This window comes from Brachionichthys hirsutus, chromosome 12 (assembly GCF_040956055.1).
Source record: "Brachionichthys hirsutus isolate HB-005 chromosome 12, CSIRO-AGI_Bhir_v1, whole genome shotgun sequence".
Classification (NCBI taxonomy): Eukaryota; Metazoa; Chordata; class Actinopteri; order Lophiiformes; family Brachionichthyidae; genus Brachionichthys; species Brachionichthys hirsutus.
The window spans coordinates 6,037,074-6,055,388 of NC_090908.1; the positions used below are offsets into that span (position 1 = coordinate 6,037,074).

Consider the following 18,315-nt stretch of genomic DNA (forward strand, 5'->3'; position numbering starts at 1 on the left):
CACAATCTCCCCGAAACAGAACTCATCAAAATCACTGCTCAGTCCTTAAAAGACATTTATAAATGCACCAAAGGGGCGAGATGGCACCGACTGTTCGGACTGTTGTCTGAGGAGTTCCTTGGATTTAATAAGTGTCAATAATGGGATTTGCTCAACTGGGGCAGTTGCCGGGTTACAAAAACGTAGAAACGCGCTATACCCCCACACAACCCACCACAGCTCATCTATTTCCCGGAGACAACATCCTGCATGGAGAGCGAGCGTAATATGTAGAGACACTTTTGGGAAACTGAAAAGCACATGGTCGTGGAGAAAGAAGTAAAATCGTCCTTTCACTTGGACGCGCATCTCCGATTAATCACATCCGTGCATTCGAAGATAAAAGCAGACACTCACCAATGGATTCGGGAGTTTTAACGCATCCCTCGGTTTTCCAGGATTCCCCACATCGGATGGTCTTTGTAAGGAGTTGGGTGGCGTGAAGAGGCGGATTCCAGCCGCACGGAACAGGGTCTGATGCCTAGTTTTAAGTCTCTCTGCATTTGGCATGCATAGTAACTCCATCTGTAGTGACTCTGTTCCCCGGCACGTCCGACCCACGGCAGGCATCCAGTTTATTATGTCCATTAAAGCGTCCACGTTGAATCGCAGTTTTTTTTCCCAGTCACCCTTGTAAATTTCTATGTGGCGATTTTCTGTGGTGATACTTATAGGAAACGAGTTCTCTTTTCACAACACGTCTTAATAAAATCTTTAAGAGAGAGATCAGACTAAAGATCCATCATCGTATATCAAATTATTTTTATTTCACAAACCGGACAGCCTCAAATATCAGCATTTATTTACATCATTTCAATACAAGTCAACAGTTTCATGTAAATGAGCTGTGAGATTTAAACTGAGTTGCCCAACACAGAGAAGCACATTTGAAGTTGCAACTGCCGTTTTATTTCGACAGTGATGTTCCATGAGAGCTCACCGTTTAAACATTTGTCTAGAATAGTGAGGACAGAGTAAAATGCTTTCAGCCGAGGACCCCATCGTTTTCTCTTTTAGGAAAGCCAGAACACATACTTACGCAATCCTAAAAAGAAAGAAAATCTACAGCAATGTGCTAAAGGGGTTCCCCCAAGATATAACACAAATAGCTAATTATTTTAATTTGAGAGTAAAGGCCAATCAGAAAAAGTGGATTCATTCTGAACAAAGGCTTTTGTACGTCTCTCTCTCACGCACGCACAGACAGTTCCAACGCTAAGTTCTCAGGGCAGCACGGGCTTTATCCAGGAGGTCCTTTTTCATTCGGGGATAATTTGGATGAGCATCTAGAACCTGTGGAGCGGAAACAAAGATGAGTCACGGTGATAAAAAACAATCTTAACTTCCAAACTGTAAACATCCACAAGTGTCTCACCTTATGGCACACGTCTATGGCATCAACATACCTCTTTGCTTTTAGGTAATTGAAAGCAAGCTTGTATCCTGAAATAAAAACAGACATTATATGTTAGAAATAACATTTTCTGAGTTCCCTTATAAATAGCAGTAGACATGTGATATTGGATGACAGACCAATGGTCGGGTTTGTCCGATTTCCATATTTCCAAGCCAGTTCATAGTTGAGTGCTGCATCACGGAACGTCTGCTCCTTTTCCATTATGTAGCCCAGATATTCATAAGCTTTACAGCAAGACTATGAGAGAATGGCAATAATTATCACAAAAGCCTTTGTGTAGAGGAAAGCCACAACTTTACGAACTGACACAAATATCTTGAATAAGTGCAGAGAGATCTAAACTGTCTTTAAAGCGCATAACATTGTAAATGTGACAATATTTCCAGACCAACCTTGTTATGGTTGAGGCATCTCTTTAAAAGGTCTCCCGCCATGTCATACTTCCCAGAATGGATGTAAATGTCTGCCAAGAGCAGCCAGCTCTTCTCAAACTCATCGGCGTCAACAATGCTCCAGTTCATCTTAGCTATGCGTTTGAGCTGATTCCTTGCTCGAGGGCTTTGTTTCAGCATCATATAAGCTGTTGCCATGGCCAATAGTGCCGGCACGTGGTCTTTCTGAATCCGGATAGAGACTCCTCATTAGACAGGATGGATTGCTTGATACCACGTAAACCTCAATTCAGCCCGTAGTTAAGTGACAATTCAGTTATGCAATTCTTATCGTGCAGCATGTTAAGCAAACACTGACATAGCAAATGGAACGAGCGACATTAAGAGGGAGCCTGAAATAAAGCACACGTTGGAGTGGAGGCATGAGTTGCATCATGATGCAACTTATTCACACCATTTGGAGTTTGCTTACCTCATTGTTTGCTATTTCTGTGAAAACACTAAGGGCTTTCTCAACGTTTGCCTTCTGCTTAGTTGCCAGAACACAGTAGTTCTCCAGGATGCAGAGCTGCACATGTCCACCAGGGGTCTGAGGCTTTATTTCCTTCAGCAGCTTCTCGGCTGTTCTGACAGCGAGCTGCTCTGACTCCTGCTTCTCTGCGGAATTGCTGATGAGAGATGAGGTGAGGTGGGTTTAAAACAGAAACAAACATTGTCTAGAGTCTTTGTATGCTCCTACTGCCACTTACCCAATGTCACCATCTAAATTCTCAAACACTTCTCCTCCCATGGTGTCATTGTCAGGGTTCAGGTATATTTCAATCATGTTATAAACAGCATTCTGACCCCAGTCATTATCTTTTCGAGCTTTGTTGAAGTGTCGCAGAGCATCATTGGGTTCTCCTGTGAACCTAACAACAAGCACAAGTTAGATCTCTAATCTTGTCACCATATTCTACGTAACCTCTCCTCCAAACTTACCAAAGATAAAGTCCTTTGCAGTAGTGGAACCCAGGGTCAAACTTGGACCGAGTAGAATGTTTTTCTGCCATGTCAAGAAATTTGGGAACTTCTTCCAACTTCCCAGCTCTTCTCAGTAAGTCAATTAGACGTGACAGTGTTGGGTAATTGTCTGAAAGCAGCATGTTATAGTAGGAGAATAATTATACCTTCCAGTCAGTCAGAGTCACATTTACTGGATAATTAAAACAGATAAAATGTGGCTGTATTGCACCTGGTTTGCGCTCGAGGAGTTGTTGAAAGTGGACAACAGCCTGTTCGTATTCCTGCTTCCTAAACATAATGTCGGCCATCATCTAAGAACAAAAGAAATGCATATAAAAGTAGTTCCAATACTTGTTTGGTCAAAATAACTAAAAACAGTTTGAACAAACCAGAGTTGCATCTTCATTGAACTGGTCATTCTTCAGAATGACAAAACATTGCTCCTGGCATGCATCAAGCTCATCTAGCGTGAGGTACAGCCTCGCCAACTCTAGCATCACCTGGAAACAGGGAGCACATTCATTTGAATTCACGAGTCAGCTTACTTGGTAGAATAATGTAGGGTAGATAAATCAGACCACTGTCGTGAATCAAACTGTCAACAAATCAACATAAAATTTCAAAGACACGAGCGGCAGCCTCCGAAAGATAGCCGCTCTTTTTAGCCACAGCTGCAGTGAGCACACTGGATGTTTCTGATTTAGCTCAACTGACCTTGCTATCTGTCTCACAATACACAAGAGCGTCTTTGTAGAATTTGACCGCCCTCTCATAGCCTCTCTGACTCGCGTAGTGTTTAGCTATCTCTGCACTGATCTCTGCAGCAAGCTGCTTCTGCATGGGGAGGGCATCAGGTTGCTCCAACTGCACCCGCTTCAGCACCTTGGCCTGCACCTCCCGAGCCTTTGTGCCCCAAGAACAAACAACAATAATATGCATCATCATCATTGTTACCATAGGAAGTCAATATTAAAACATTAAAGTTCATGATATTTGCAGTATTTCAACCTACACTTTTTAAGCAAAGCAGTTTTTGATTATAAACAGTTCTGCAAAACATTTAGTAAAGAATGATTGAGAGACCTTCACAACTGGAACCACTTACCCTATGAAGGGAAAATAAAGATTCCTCGTTTTTGTCAACCTTATTGTGGATCTTTGCCAACAGGACCAGATAACGGCAGTCATCCGAGAGGGACAGCAGGTCATTTACTAGGTTTGAAGACAAAAGTGAAGTTAGAAAGACAACAAAATTATAAACAACTCACTCAGAGAGCACAGACCTCCACTCAGCAGCTCATTCCCCTCATAACTGGAATCGGAGTTGATGTGTATTTTTAACAGATTTTAAATCCGTAAATGGGGCTTTCAATGCTAAAATTTAATATTTTTTCCCGGATTAAATTTAGTGGTGAGATCGAGGCCCCCACCCTACATAACTGTGTCAAATCCATAAACATCGGTCAATAATCAACCGAGATTTGAGGAGCAAATTTTGAAAATTTCTATAATCCAGGATCCCTTCTAGATATGAAAATGTCATCAAGATCCGTCCAGAACTTTTTGAGTTATCTTGCTAACAGACGGAGAGACAAATGCCGGCAACCAAATAACCCCCGCCCCAGTGGAGGTAACTACAGCAAAGAGCTAATATTCTATTTATTACATAATGGAGAGACTAATATTTTCTATCTGTTATCTAACATTTATTGTGCATCATGACACCGTGACTAGAGTTGTTATATGATGTTGGGCACTGTATGCAACATCTTAAGTACCTGCTTCATGGGCCAGAGCGTCATGCAAGACCCTCTCACTGCGCTCGTACTGATTCATCTTCATGAGCAATTCAGCCAAGTCATAGCGCAGGAAGCTCTGCTGCTCAGTCTTCAGAGCTGCTTCATAGTAATTTATTGCCTGTATACCAGCAGACGTATGTCAAGAGTGTTTTCTTCCTCTGAGTGAATCATGTTTACAAGTAAATGAGTGTACTGTACAAGACAAACCTTGACATAGTTGTGAGTCTTGACCAGGGCTTTTCCAATCTTGCTGGCTAAAGCCCCATCTTTGGGGTTTTTCTTCAGAGCGAGCTCATAAACCTCGATAGCTTTTTCCGGCTGAGGATTAAACATGTGAAATGTTTTTATTTGGGAGAGATTGTTATTATCATAATCAGAATACTAATAAGATGCCATTATTTACAAATTATTATCTTGAACTTATTAGTTGAACTTATAAAAATATGGCCAGAATTTGAGGATGGCTCTAAAGATATGTGGGGGCAGTCATAAGACATGACATGTCACTGAGGTCTGCCTGGACCTGGACTGTGACCTGGAGTTATTGAGGGAATCACCACAGGCTCAAATTAATTTAGTTCTGTTGGCTCCCAGCAGACACCAGACCAGACCTGGACACTCTAAGACCAGTGGAGGAAAGTTTGACTACAGGGAATATGGTAAAGAGGTGATTTGCTGCTGTTTTCATAGTCTGATGAAGAATATAGTAAAATGAATGATGAAGGTGAGGCAGGCCAGTAGAGGAGACAGGCAATGTGATTAAAATGGCAGACTGAGCTGGAATCATTTCAAATCACACTCTGGGAATCGGGGATTTGTTGCTCCTGGTAGGGTCTCCCATTGCAAACAGGCCCTGGGTAATGGACCAGTTAAAAATCCCCCTTGAAGAGAAAAATATCGAAGACCGTGATGTCGCCCGGTATGGTGCAACCACGGCCCCGCCCTGGATCCAGTCCTGGGCTCCGGGCTTGAATGCGAGCACCTGGTGGCTGGGCCTCTGCCCACGGGTCCCAGGCGGGCTGAGCCTGAACGGATGGCATGGGCCCGATCGCCGGTGGACTCACCACCCGCTGAGGGAACCGTAGGCTTGCTTTGACTGCGTTAGATACACTAGGTGTAGGGGTGCTGGCTCCCCCATGTATTTATCGTTTCATTCAAGGAATAACTTTTAGTTAAGATTGCTGCTGTAGAGCCTGCCCTCTTATGATGATTTCTTTGATTTAAGCAGCACCCGTCAGCCCTATCTCCTTAGTTTGTTTATTATCTCTTTTGTTTGTTTCAATTCCTATGTTGTATTAATACATAAATTTAACAACCAATTACATCTGGTTTATGTTCCTTTTCCACCGCGAGACAAAGGAGCACGCAACATGGGTGCAATATGGATTAGGTGGCAGTTGACAGCAGGGAGCTTGACGACCCACACAGAAAACGACATAGAGCCTAGCTCTTGGGGCATGGAATGTCACCTAGCTGGGAGGGAAGGAGTCAAAGCGTACGAGGGTGTTTGACAAGTACCACCCACATCTTGGGCTCTGGAACTCAACCACTCAAGAAGCATGGTAATAAAAGCATAACGAAACTTAGTACAGGCAGCTCGTCTATTTTAAAGCTTTTCATTAAACCTTTAAGTCATCTTTTCATTAAACCTTTAAGTAATCGGATATCTGCATAAATCAGAGGCTATGAGATAAAAAAACAATCAGTCATAAGACAGGGATCAAGCAATTCTCCCACTTACTTCTTGAATGTTAATGTAGGCATCGCCAAGCAGGAGGTACGTGTGAGGGCTGGGCAGCTTCTCCACCATTTCTCTGGAGAAAAGACAGTGACATTACATTGCATATGGTGTACTTAATTAAGCAGACATACATTGTGTCTCTAGTGGTGTGAGGTTCAGTCGTTCATCAGCTGTTGAACATCAGCGCAGCAGAAAACTGGAACACAACTATTTATGTTTCTTCTTTACTGCACTTCAGTTAAAATTTGACTAGATTTACTTTGTGTCATGCAGTGGCGTCGTTAGGCCTATTTTAGGGGGGATAAAATAGCTAATACAGCAAAGAGCTAATAGAATAATAGCTCTTTGCTGTAGTTAACTCCACTGGGGCGGGGGTTATTTGGTTGCCGGCATTTGTCTCTCCGTCTGTTAGCAAGATAACTCAAAAAGTTCTGGACGGATCTTGATGACATTTTCATATCCAGAAGGGATCCTGGATTATAGAAATTTTCAAAATTTGCTCCTCAAATCCGGGTTGATTATTGACCGATGGGGCTTCAGCCCCCCTAAATAATTTGGGGTTGTTTTATAAAAAATATATATATATATATATATTTTTCTTCAGGCTGGAAAAAATGTCGACATATTCAGTTCCAGGCAATGCAGCCAGAATATGAGTTTAAATAAATAAACATGTAACCTGTCATTATTTACTTAAATCTGATCATGAATCAGTTTCCCGTCACTTCATGACATAAGGTAGAGAACCCGTTCCACCTGTTCCTATAGAGAATGCCCACATCACTGAAACTCCAGTCCACGTTTTCCCTGTGACCGCGCTAATTGTCGGTCCCTGCAGCGTGTTTGACGCACACAGAGCATAATAGAAGAGCTTTAGGACGTGAACGGATGGATGAAGAATGGATAAAAGAAAGATTTTCAAGAAAGTAAGTTTATCACTGCTGGTAGTAACATTTAAGCCCTCTGCTCATGTGAAAGGTCTTTTAGTGCACTGCGTCGGTTGCATTCCGGGCTGCGTCAAACAACGAGCCAGAAAAGACTTCACAGCCTTGCAGTCATGTCAATTGAAAAAGACGAGCTTCAGAATCACAACAGAGTGATCGACTCTTAGAAACAGACGGCGTTCTTTATTGTTAATGCTGTAAACATCCTGTTACTGTTTAAACATGCTTGTTGTTGTATTGTAGGGGCGACGGTGGCACAGGTGGTCGAGCGGGTTGTCCTGTGAGCAAGAGGTTGGGGGTTCGAGTCGGGCCGATGGCACAAATTGGCAGCCTCGCTCCTGTCGGTCTGCCCCAGGGTAGCTGTGGCTAATGTCTTACCACCACCAAGTATAGAGTGAATGATTAATGCACAATGTAAAGCATCTTTGGGTGCCCAGAAAGGCGCTCTATAAAACCAATGCATTATTATTAGTATTAAAAAAACAGATTGAAATAATAATAATGTATAATTTCTCAGTCCTTGTTAGCCGTTTGAGGTTTTGTGCTCGTTCGCTACATTTGCTCACATCCTGTGCATCTCCTGGGGGCTAAGCCCCCCCTGTCCTTAAAACCTAGTGACGCCCCTGGTGTCATGGTCTTCTAAATCCTACTACAGCTGGTCTAAACATTGCATGTTTGCTGGCTAGAGTTATGTATTTAATAAAGTTCCAGCTTTTACTGTTCAAACATTTAGAATATTTTAAGTTTGATGGATTTGTACGAAATCAACCGACTTTGCTCTGTCATGCCTTAGTCATAGTCTTTTTGCTTTCCTGTTTTATTTTGTACTTTTTACCTTGTTCCTGGTGTCAGCTTTACACTTCCTCCCTACGTGGTTCCTTAATCAGTGATTGTCTGCTCCACCCTAATGTGTTACACCTGTGCTTCAATCATCCTCCCTTTGTGTAATTAAGTTGTCTGCCTGTCCTTTTATCAGTTTGTCTCGATGTATCCAACAAGCAGCTCGGCTGTGCTTTCTTGAAACTTTGTATTTTGAAAGTGAATTTGAGTTTTGAATTTTGCCCTTTTTGTGCATTCCTGCATTTTAACTTTATTGGAGATTGTTTGGAGTCGTGCTCTTGAGTCGAGTACCATTTTCCTGTTAGTTCTTACCTGTAACAGCTTGCATAGAGACGTTTATCTTTTCGGTGGTTCAGATATATTTCTCCCATCTTCTCCTTGGCCTGGATGTAGTACGGCTGCTCTGGAGTAACGTTTCTGAGCATAGTCAGCGCTAGCTGGGTGTCACCACGTAGCAGGGCCAAGTCCGCATTAGCGATGGTGACCCGTAGCTCCTCAGGGGTTCCTGAAAACTCGTTGATGGCATCCTGCATCACCTTTGCTGCTTCATGCTAAGATAACAAATCCAGTCACAAGATGGCATGTGTAAATGACCATAACAAAAATTATCTATAGGCTTACATTAAGTTGGTATTTTTCAACCAAAACTCATAATTATACCTGTTCCCCATTCAGCCACAGGGCCTCAGCTAACTCCAAGAAGACAGAGACACAATCAGCAGGAGTCAGCTGAACCTTCTTATTTTTTGATTTGGGTGAGGATCCAGCTCTGCGGACGCCTGGGAGACTCATGGCCTTCTGCAGCGTCTGGATAGCATCTGTCAGCGCACCCATTTTCTTCTTTGTCTGAGCTTCAATAAGGTGGTACATCGGATGTTCTCGGATCTGGAATGGAGAAAAAGTCAGGCACATGCACCTGTTCTTCATTATTTATGCACGAATGAGGACTATATACAAATGTCACAGATGGATGCGGCAGAGTTTTTTTATATTTTTATATTTGGAGTGGGACAAATAAGAGCCTGAATGCAGAGTCTCAAAAATGATTAGCAGAAAATAATTACCGGGTATGTCCGTGTTGATGGTGATCTTACCTCAAAATTAAGGCTCAGACAGACTTCAAGAGACTGGGAACCCAAGGTGAAGTTACCCTGCAGCAGATGGATCTGTGCCATTAGCAGATGAGCATCTGCATAGGAAGGACAGTGGTCCAGGCAGTGTTGTAGGCTGCTCTGAGCAGCATCAATGTCACCTGAATGAACACAAAAGTCATTGCATTTAAAGGAGCATTTACAGAAAACAAATCAAGACATGTTTTGACTTCTACACTCACCTGAAAGATACCTTACTTTTGCAAGCAGGAAGATCCCTGGTGGGAGACCTGGTACAACCCTGACCACAGTGTCCAACAGTGTGGCACAGTGCTGGAGCTGAGGAGGGGGAGGCTGAGCCTGGGCTGGTGGCTAAGATAAAAAACAGTTCTATTTACTTAAACCATATATTTTAATGATTCTCATTACAAACGTGTGCATATCCCTATCGTGGCAACCTGAAATGTATGAACTAAAAACCAAAATCACATTTTAATAACCAATGAACACTGCCTCAGTCTTACCTTAGCAGGACATAGTGCAAGATACTCTTTGATGATCTCCAACAGGAAATCAGGGTTGAGCATTTCAAAATACTCCACTCCTACAGGTAGACCATGCAAGTTGGACAAGTGTGTCTCCACAGCATCGTTTAACAGTTTGGTCACCTCTTCTTGTGGTCGGTGTTTTTTCACTGCCAGAACAGCATGTAGGTACAGTAGCTCCTACATGGTTGGGGGGGAAAGAGAATGTAAATAACAAGAGAAGGACACATTTGAACGAAGGGGGTGCAGTTCAAGAAAAAGAATTAGGACTGAAGCATAAAAAAAAAGAATTTCTCCCAGAAAGAATTCTAAAGATTACTGAAAAACAGTTTTAAAGCTCATTAATTTTTCTAAATCATGATCTGCCATTCTTTCCAGGATGGCCTTAATATAGTGAAAAAATGTTTAATAAATGGATCAGCATTTATTAAAAAGTCCTTACTCCTGATTTTCCAATAGACTGTTGAATCTCTATGAAAAATTCCAGCTGCTGTGCGGCATCTTTGATCTGGCCTTCTAAAAGTTGGCAACGAATTATACCTGTGAATCAAAAATGAAAAAAATAATTAGTCATGCATATCTATCCATAATGAAAAGTATGGATATATATATAGATTGTGTAGACAACAAATCAAGAATTGTTGCATGTTACCAGTTAAAGCAGCAACACTTGTCTCATCCAGAGTCATGGCAGTCTTATACCACTTCATAGCCTCCTTGATTCTGCCCTGAAGCACCATCTGGTAGCCCAACTCGGTGGCTAAATCTGAATCCTTCGGTGCCAGAGAGAAGGCTCTTTCCACCATCCTGAACGTCTGCTCAATCACTTTTTCATTTCGTCCACACTGTTATAAAAGATTACAAATGCACAATCAATGCTGAAATTTAAAGTAAATAAGCAAAACTACCAAGAAGAAAAGGAAACCATAAGGTGCAGAACAAAGATTTCAGAACAATGAGGAACACTGTCTCACAACACGGGTGAAGGCTAGAGACATCCTGAAGAAAGGTTCTGGGTTGTGTGGTTCCAGGATCTCCAAGCTGCTGATGAGGTTTGAAAGCTGCTTTACTGACTGCCAAGTGGATATAATAACAGGTTATGAAAAGTCATCAGTGCTTTGCCCACACTCCACCATAAATGTCAGTATTTAAATTTGTATTGCTGCTGATGTACATTGCCATGAGCTCAAAGTGTGAACATGTGATATTTACCTCTGTAATATCTCCTTCTCTACATAACGAATGTAGAGCTAGCATTCGCAGTGCCTCTAGGTTGTTTTTATCCTTCTGTAAAAGTCTGAAATATGACACAAAGTGAAGTCCATCTTATACACTTAACAAGCTTGGATTTCTTTGAAAGCAAGACAACATTTGATACTGCTCCAGTACTGTGTTGAGCTCCTGAGCAAAGAACATTCAAACTAAAAGGACTTGAAAAGGCTGTCAAAGGGTGTAAGATTTACAGCATGCTGTTTGCTGTCACTTCACAGGATCCAGCGAGAGAAACTGCCCCAGCTAATTATGCCTCCTCTTGAGCAAAGCCGAAGTAGCAAATTATTACAATTGTGTTACATTTCTGCAACTCTTCTCAAAGACCTTTTTACGCTGTATTTAAATATGAATGTCCTTTTTTGATCTCACAACATACATTACAACCCTTCCAAAGGATTATTTTCAGAGTCTGTGGAAGTAGAACTAAGATAAGCTTACAGTAAGAGATGTGTATGATTTGGGACTTTTGCCCTCACCTGTGTGCTGCATCTACACTGTGCTCCCAATCTCGCACGCTGAGCAGCAGTTTCATCTTCTTAACAAGGGCAGGCAAAAACCCAGGAAAACTAACAATGACCTGGTTAACCACCTCCAATGCTCCGGGGTAGTTCTGACGATATTCATAGAATTGTGCCTAGGACAAACCAAACCTCACTTAGGCATCATAAAACACAAAACGTGATCCTTACTTGACAGTTCAGCTGAATTAAGTGTTGGAATATCTTAAAGTAATAACCCTGTCAAACAATGAAAGCAATACTTCGAAAGTTTCACTGACAAGGTGAATAAAATACTGTAAATATGCACAAAAATACATCAGTCACAGTAATGGCAAATATATAACATGAAATAAAACATTGTTCGTTTTAAAAACTTTTGGAAATATAAGAAATTGTAGGACTGTAACATTTTCAGCTGAGCAAGACTATTCAATATGGATTTATAATTTCCATCCCACCTTTCCCATCAAGCCAAAAGCATCTGCTCTCTCCTTCAGTCCCTCATCAAAGCACTTTCCAGCCTTTTTGACGTAGGCGTCTTTACCAGATGTCACATCAATCCAGGCTTTTAGGATTATACCCTGAACAACACATATCAGGGAAAAAAAGAACAATTACACAAGAAACCAGGTTTTTTGCTCATCAATATATAGAAATATTCTAATACATTTCAGTAAAAAGAAAAATCTTATGGTAATGTAATTCTCAAACATGATGGAATGCAAATGAAAATCTCACCTCTCGAGAGCCATTGGAGAGTTTGATCATCCTCTCTATGTACTCCCTTGCCTTATCATTTCGGCCTAATAACCACAGAAGCATCCCTGCATAGTACAGACTTTTAGGCGTCGCACTTTTACGATCCTCTTTCACTTTAGCATCGAGTTCTTGAATTACTTCTCTATCTGGAAAAACAAAGACGTCCAGCCACAGCGTCCAGTTTAAAAAAATAATCTGGGCGTTATCCGTGACTAGAATAAAAGGACTATGCTTGCTTACTTGGGCTTGTCTTCTTTTTCTCAGAATACACGAGGGCCAGTAATGTGCAGAGAGACACATCTCGACTGTCCCTTAATGAGTCCAGCTCCACTGATGCGGCTTCAATTTGATCTGTTGTAAAACAATTGCATAATTACATGCACGACAGATAATATGGACCAAAATGCAGGTTTTTATTCTCATCTGATGTGAGTTTCCAGACTTACCTTGCATTAGGGTACCATATGCATGGAAAAAACTGTAGACAGAATCACCTCTGTAAAGCCTCTGAGCAGCAAATGCGGCGTTCACGGCTTGATTGTAGTACTTTTCATAGCAATAATACGTGATCAAAGCCTGTAGGGAAACAGAGAAGACAGCATTTGTGGGAATTTGAAGATATCAGCAAACAAATAAACGCTGTCTAAATGACACTGTCACTTACAAGCTAGACGCAATGCTCTCTTCAAAAACAAAAGTAACATCCAACCAAGGGGCACCGTGTTTGTAGCATCATTATGCACATGGGTAACAATTCACATCATAAACAATGGCATTCCCCTGAATGCCCAACGTTTTGAAAAGGTCAAACGAATGGTTGCGTGAGTGAATGAGTGAAATTTGAACATTATAGCATGTGACGTTAGCTAGCTACCGCTAACTTAAAAGACTTAAGCACGATCGCTTACCAACGTCGTCTCTTCATCCTCCATCTTGGGACGCTGTGATTTTTTTAGCAGCAACGAATATGAGAGTTAGCGCCGATGTATTCTGTCCGCACCCCCGTCTTCAATGTTATTGCAGTTTCCGTTGTGTTTACGCCATTTTACTCCTTTAGCGTTACCTCGTAACTTGGTCACGAGCACGTATCAGGATTTCCCCCCCGTGCTTGTCCTTTCAGGCACCAGTTCCTCACGGATCAGAAGGGCCCCGCTTCTATTGTGTTCTTATCCTGCCACATTGGTGTGAATAGCAAAAGCAAACTCCAGCCACAGATTACACTACTTCGACATTCATTATAAAACTGTAATTATACACTACAGTAAGCGGCCACACCAAACTTGTCTGATACCTGACAGACTCCCCCAGGAAGAAATCTCCTTTCCGCATTATTAGTGGATAGATGCTAGTTTAAAAATGTAATCTCCAGGTGGCGCTATCAAGCTTTCATATAATGTGCACCATGCATTCAAACAGTACTATTACCTCATACTACTGCTGTTCAAAGCAAAATTATTATTATTAATAATAATAATAATAAAAATGCTTGGACGGAAAATGTTCATCTGTTTTACCATGCATCATGATTTTAAAAGGCATCTTATTTTGAATTCTTTGGGATATTTTAAATTCAAAATTGAAACTGCTCTGGATTCATGAAAATTGTTTGCGGATTACACACAAAGTGGTTGGAATAATGTGGTCAGTCGGCTTGTTGTTGGCTCCCAGGCCCAGTTTCCTCAGTTCAGGAAAGACGTTTGGGTAATGAAACCTTTGTCTAATATTTGATATTTTTTAACATATGCTGTATTAACCATAAGTTCATCACAATGTGTCACTAAAATGTTTATATACTTGTTACATGTTAATTCATCCTTACATAGTTTCATTCTGGAGTGGAAATTTGTATACACCCTACCAACCATAATTGCTGTACCAGTCTTATGTAACACCATGCATTGACTGTTAGGCGTAAACATTCGTTCATGTTTCTACATCGTTAAGTCCAGGGCAGTAGCAACCAGTGTCCAGCATGGGTGCAATCCATCCAAGAGAGAGCTTTCCAGCCATTGTCAGATACTATTTAGCATTCCCACTGGCACATAATCATTATTGCCTACCTCACACATCAGTGGAAGAGAAAATCAGATTGGCATTGAACTCAGTGCATGTGCAGCAATGGGAAATTATCTCACAGCATTGAACCTATATTATTAGCACTCACTGACAAGAAATTCAAATTATAAATTATATTATCTATGCAATATGAACTACGCTCTATTTATTAATGAATTTATCCAAATTAAATAATTGTATTTTCGATAATACAGAGCAGTTACATGGGTAGATAATGAAAGTGTTGCACTTTGCAAAGGGAAATAAATACTTCATGTGTTGTTGCACTTTCAAAGAATGCATTGAAAACCTATTAGAGAAAAGGCTGTGGAATATGTATCCCCTGGGATATACAAGTATGGCATTCTAATGGCTATATCCATTGTGGTTTGTACAGACCATTATTGATCAAAGAGCCATGCCAAATAGAACAAGCAGCTCACTTGCTAGTGAACTCTTTTATTTTATTTTTCCATATATGTTTCTGTACTGTATCTCATTGCACACATGAATGTTCCCTTGTAAACCTGAGAATTCTTATATATATGGCAGGTATTTTTTCTAACATAATTGTAGTAACTATATTCTTATATATAACGTCAAAATCTGGAGATTTTGTGCTTTTTTCTGTTGTGTTGCTACTTGATATTTTTGTCTGTGAACTGGAGTATTTGTGTTTGTGTGTGTTATTGTGACTTTCTGATGGAGTTGTTCAGCTGAAGTGTGTGTCTGTGTGTGCAGTTTAGTGGTTGAGACACAAAGTGAGTGTGTGTGTGCCTGTCTGTGTGTCTTTCTATTAGCACACTGGGAAGGTAGGGAGTACGCACCACTACCTAATCTAATGGGATAGCTGGAGCAAATAACATTACAGAGCTGTTATGGGCAGCATTCTCAGATTTCTCTTTGAATTGTTTTTCACTCTATCCCTCCATAAATGCCAGTGGCAACATCCTAAGACAAATAGACATCCTTCCACTTTCAACATGTCTATACGTATACTCTTGTCCAGTTTATGAGACTTGCAGGGTGGGACAACAGACAAATTTCTGACCTTCCACCCTAATGCAGTCTAACAAAGCAGCTTATGTCATGTTGCTGGGCAACCAGCAAGGAAAATCTGCAGAATCACTCTTGATTTACTGGTCATTAAAAAAAGAAAAAAATTAACTCCACTTGTTGCCATCAGAGGAGATGTGTTGTTTCTAGTCAGACAAGGATACTGGCTTTCATAGTCAAAATATATTTTTACAGAAAAATAATAATTTAAGTAATTTTTTGTTTTGTCATGCTGAAGAGTTCTGGGAATATGTCGAAAAACATTTATTGTGAGACGCAATAGTTCTGCTGACCTTGTGAGCCATAAAGCACCACGATTGGGTCTGGTGCAAACTGATAATCACAATCACTGGAATAATCATTGCTTTGCAATCAGGCTCCTGTTGACTGTCCTCAGGATTCTGCAGCCACAATAGGTAAAAGCAGTGTCAAACTGTAATGATATTAATTATTTATCAAATGTTCCATCCTCTCAGGATGCTAATAGTTTCCGGCAGGAGCCACAAAGCTCACTAAGAGACCAAGTTGTAGCTTCTTGCTCGATGTTTTCTAAAACAATATAGAAAACAAAATATATTCAGTTTCATATCTGAAGCTCCCTTCTCGAGCAGGATGACTAGAATGTGTTTGAAGACATGTTTGCATAGTGCTGCTTTGGTAATAAATTTGAACATATAGGAAATTAATGAGATTGGTATAAATTGAAAAGTTCACATTTCATGCACTCATTATGTTTTGCACGTAAAATGGAGTCAGACAACTTCAGCATTTCTTTGGAAATGACAGTATAGCTGGATCGGGATTTGGTTGTTATTACATTAATACAGTTTCAATAATAACACAAAAAGCAGATGCTTAATGCCTCTACGTGAGGTTTGCACTTTGGATCCATTTTTCAAAATTAAATTCCCTCTATCGACTGAGTGCCATCATGAAAATCTGATTATCAATAAATAAATAAAAATAAAATTAATTACACAATGGTCATAAATCGTAATAATAGTGTACCAATCAAAAATTAAGATGAAGTAGGATACTGGCTCCTAAAGAAATTCTACATTTACTAAGTGATAATTAATCACAATTTTGTATTGTAAAGAATTACAAATTTGGTGTGCAAATGTAATCGAACACAAGAATGTCTATAGAATGTTTTAGTCTTAGTTAGAGAAAGATTAAATAATATGACTTTGTGACAACATTTCACCAGAGACATTTTAATTTATGCACATGAAGAAAAAGGTAGGATATTTTTGACAATATATTTTTAAAGAGTTTCTTGTACTTCAGCTGTCACTCGTCCTAAAGCTAAAATTGTCAGATGAAGTTAGGCAAAGCATGGCAGGCTGCATGCTTTTGTAGAGTATGGAATTGTTAACCATTGTGATATACTGTATTACGGTAATTTGATTTGTTCCACATTCAGCCCTGCTGGCGTCAGCTTCTACGTTGCTGGCACCCTTTGAGGAAGACCCAGCTCTGCACAAGTTATTTCTCCACCTATTCAAAATAATGTAGGCATTATACACATTTAGTGATTGAGCAAATCAATCAATCAACCAATCAATCAATGATGCTCACAATGTTAGAGAAACACACTCCCTAAGTAATGATTATAAAAAATCATTAAAAAAAAGGAAAACATGGTCATTCTTACTGGAAAACAAATAAGGTAAAGTCAGCAAGGTATAATGAATTAATCTTTGGGCAGTTAGTCTGACTGTGTGTATTTTTCCTGTAATCAGGAGGATTATAGGAAATGTCTTAAACAGTCATTTCAAACAGGGAGCTATTAAATCATACTGGACCTTGACAACATAAACCTTTACAAAGCATGATAACATAAATAAGCGTTCACATACTCGAGGTGCATGTAGTCTTTATTCTTTTGGCATTTCAGTGAAATGGGTTATAAGAATGTCTTGCATGCAGTTTATTTATACACTACAAGCATTATGTATATGAATGATGGGAAAAGTTAAACTCTGTGTAACCAAAACATTCTTTCATTATGCATAAAGTATAGTGTAAGTACTGAACTTTCAAATACATGCAAAATATACTTACATGAATGGAATTATACTTTAATAGCATGGACCAATAGATGTAGTTGTGACACAGATTAGGGTGGATGTCATAGCTACGTGAAGCTGGCAAGAGTAGCATGGCTGCCACTATATAATGTAAACATAGGAAGGAAACAGCTGACGGCACGAGATGTGTGATGTCACGTCCTTGAAACAATCATTTGGTATATTCTGAGGCATTTTTCACTCAATTAAGATATTTATCATGAGAAATATTAAGAAATAAACTATAAAAACAAACAAAGCAACAAACAAAATATTTTTTCAAGGCACTATTTTAGAAATACAATTGGCTGTTTGAGACTGAATGAGTAAAGCTCAGACACCAGAGTCTTATAACATCAGCATTATTTAAACACAGGAAGAAAAAATATAATGAATATAATTATTTGGATGGCTCCAGCTGAATGCATTGAATCCCAGGCTTTATACAACCGAACATAGAGAATATATTTGGTTTCTTATCACTAGCAATAAAAACTCAACCATCATTTCCTAACAATAACATAATACACAGTGAGGTTTATCATTAAAGTAGCTATGAAAGATAACATGAAATAAATGAAAAACAGATGTGAAAAAAAATTGATGCACTTTTTGTTTTTGTTTGTTTCGTTGGACTTTAGGCCAAATCTGTTTCTGTAGTGTATTAAAAAGTGTATTTTGCATCATGAAGCATGATGGACACTGACAGAAAGCTACAATCTTGCATGCATAATCGTGCATGCAGGTCTAAATTTGTACTGAATCCAAACATCTCTTGTATTTGTCAA

The 18,315-nt window shown here is 39.9% G+C and overlaps 1 protein-coding gene across 1 annotated transcript; it reads right to left on the reverse strand.

The window, feature by feature from the left end:
- Positions 1 to 796: 796 nt before the first annotated feature.
- Positions 797 to 13,358, reverse strand: ttc21b (tetratricopeptide repeat domain 21B). The gene is made up of 29 exons (XM_068745935.1): positions 13,253 to 13,358; positions 12,791 to 12,920; positions 12,585 to 12,695; positions 12,324 to 12,490; positions 12,044 to 12,166; positions 11,562 to 11,719; positions 11,026 to 11,110; positions 10,788 to 10,886; positions 10,466 to 10,658; positions 10,256 to 10,353; positions 9,793 to 9,993; positions 9,511 to 9,640; positions 9,272 to 9,429; positions 8,838 to 9,062; positions 8,490 to 8,728; positions 6,394 to 6,466; positions 4,860 to 4,970; positions 4,632 to 4,770; positions 3,959 to 4,065; positions 3,568 to 3,756; positions 3,243 to 3,353; positions 3,083 to 3,164; positions 2,830 to 2,980; positions 2,598 to 2,759; positions 2,321 to 2,516; positions 1,849 to 2,073; positions 1,573 to 1,693; positions 1,415 to 1,482; positions 797 to 1,332 (listed from the first exon to the last, which is right to left on the reverse strand). The coding sequence occupies exons 1-29, from the start codon at positions 13,274 to 13,276 to the stop codon at positions 1,255 to 1,257; spliced, it is 3,954 nt and encodes a 1,317-aa protein (XP_068602036.1). The 5' UTR covers positions 13,277 to 13,358; the 3' UTR covers positions 797 to 1,254.
- Between the last annotated feature and the right edge of the window lie 4,957 nt (positions 13,359 to 18,315).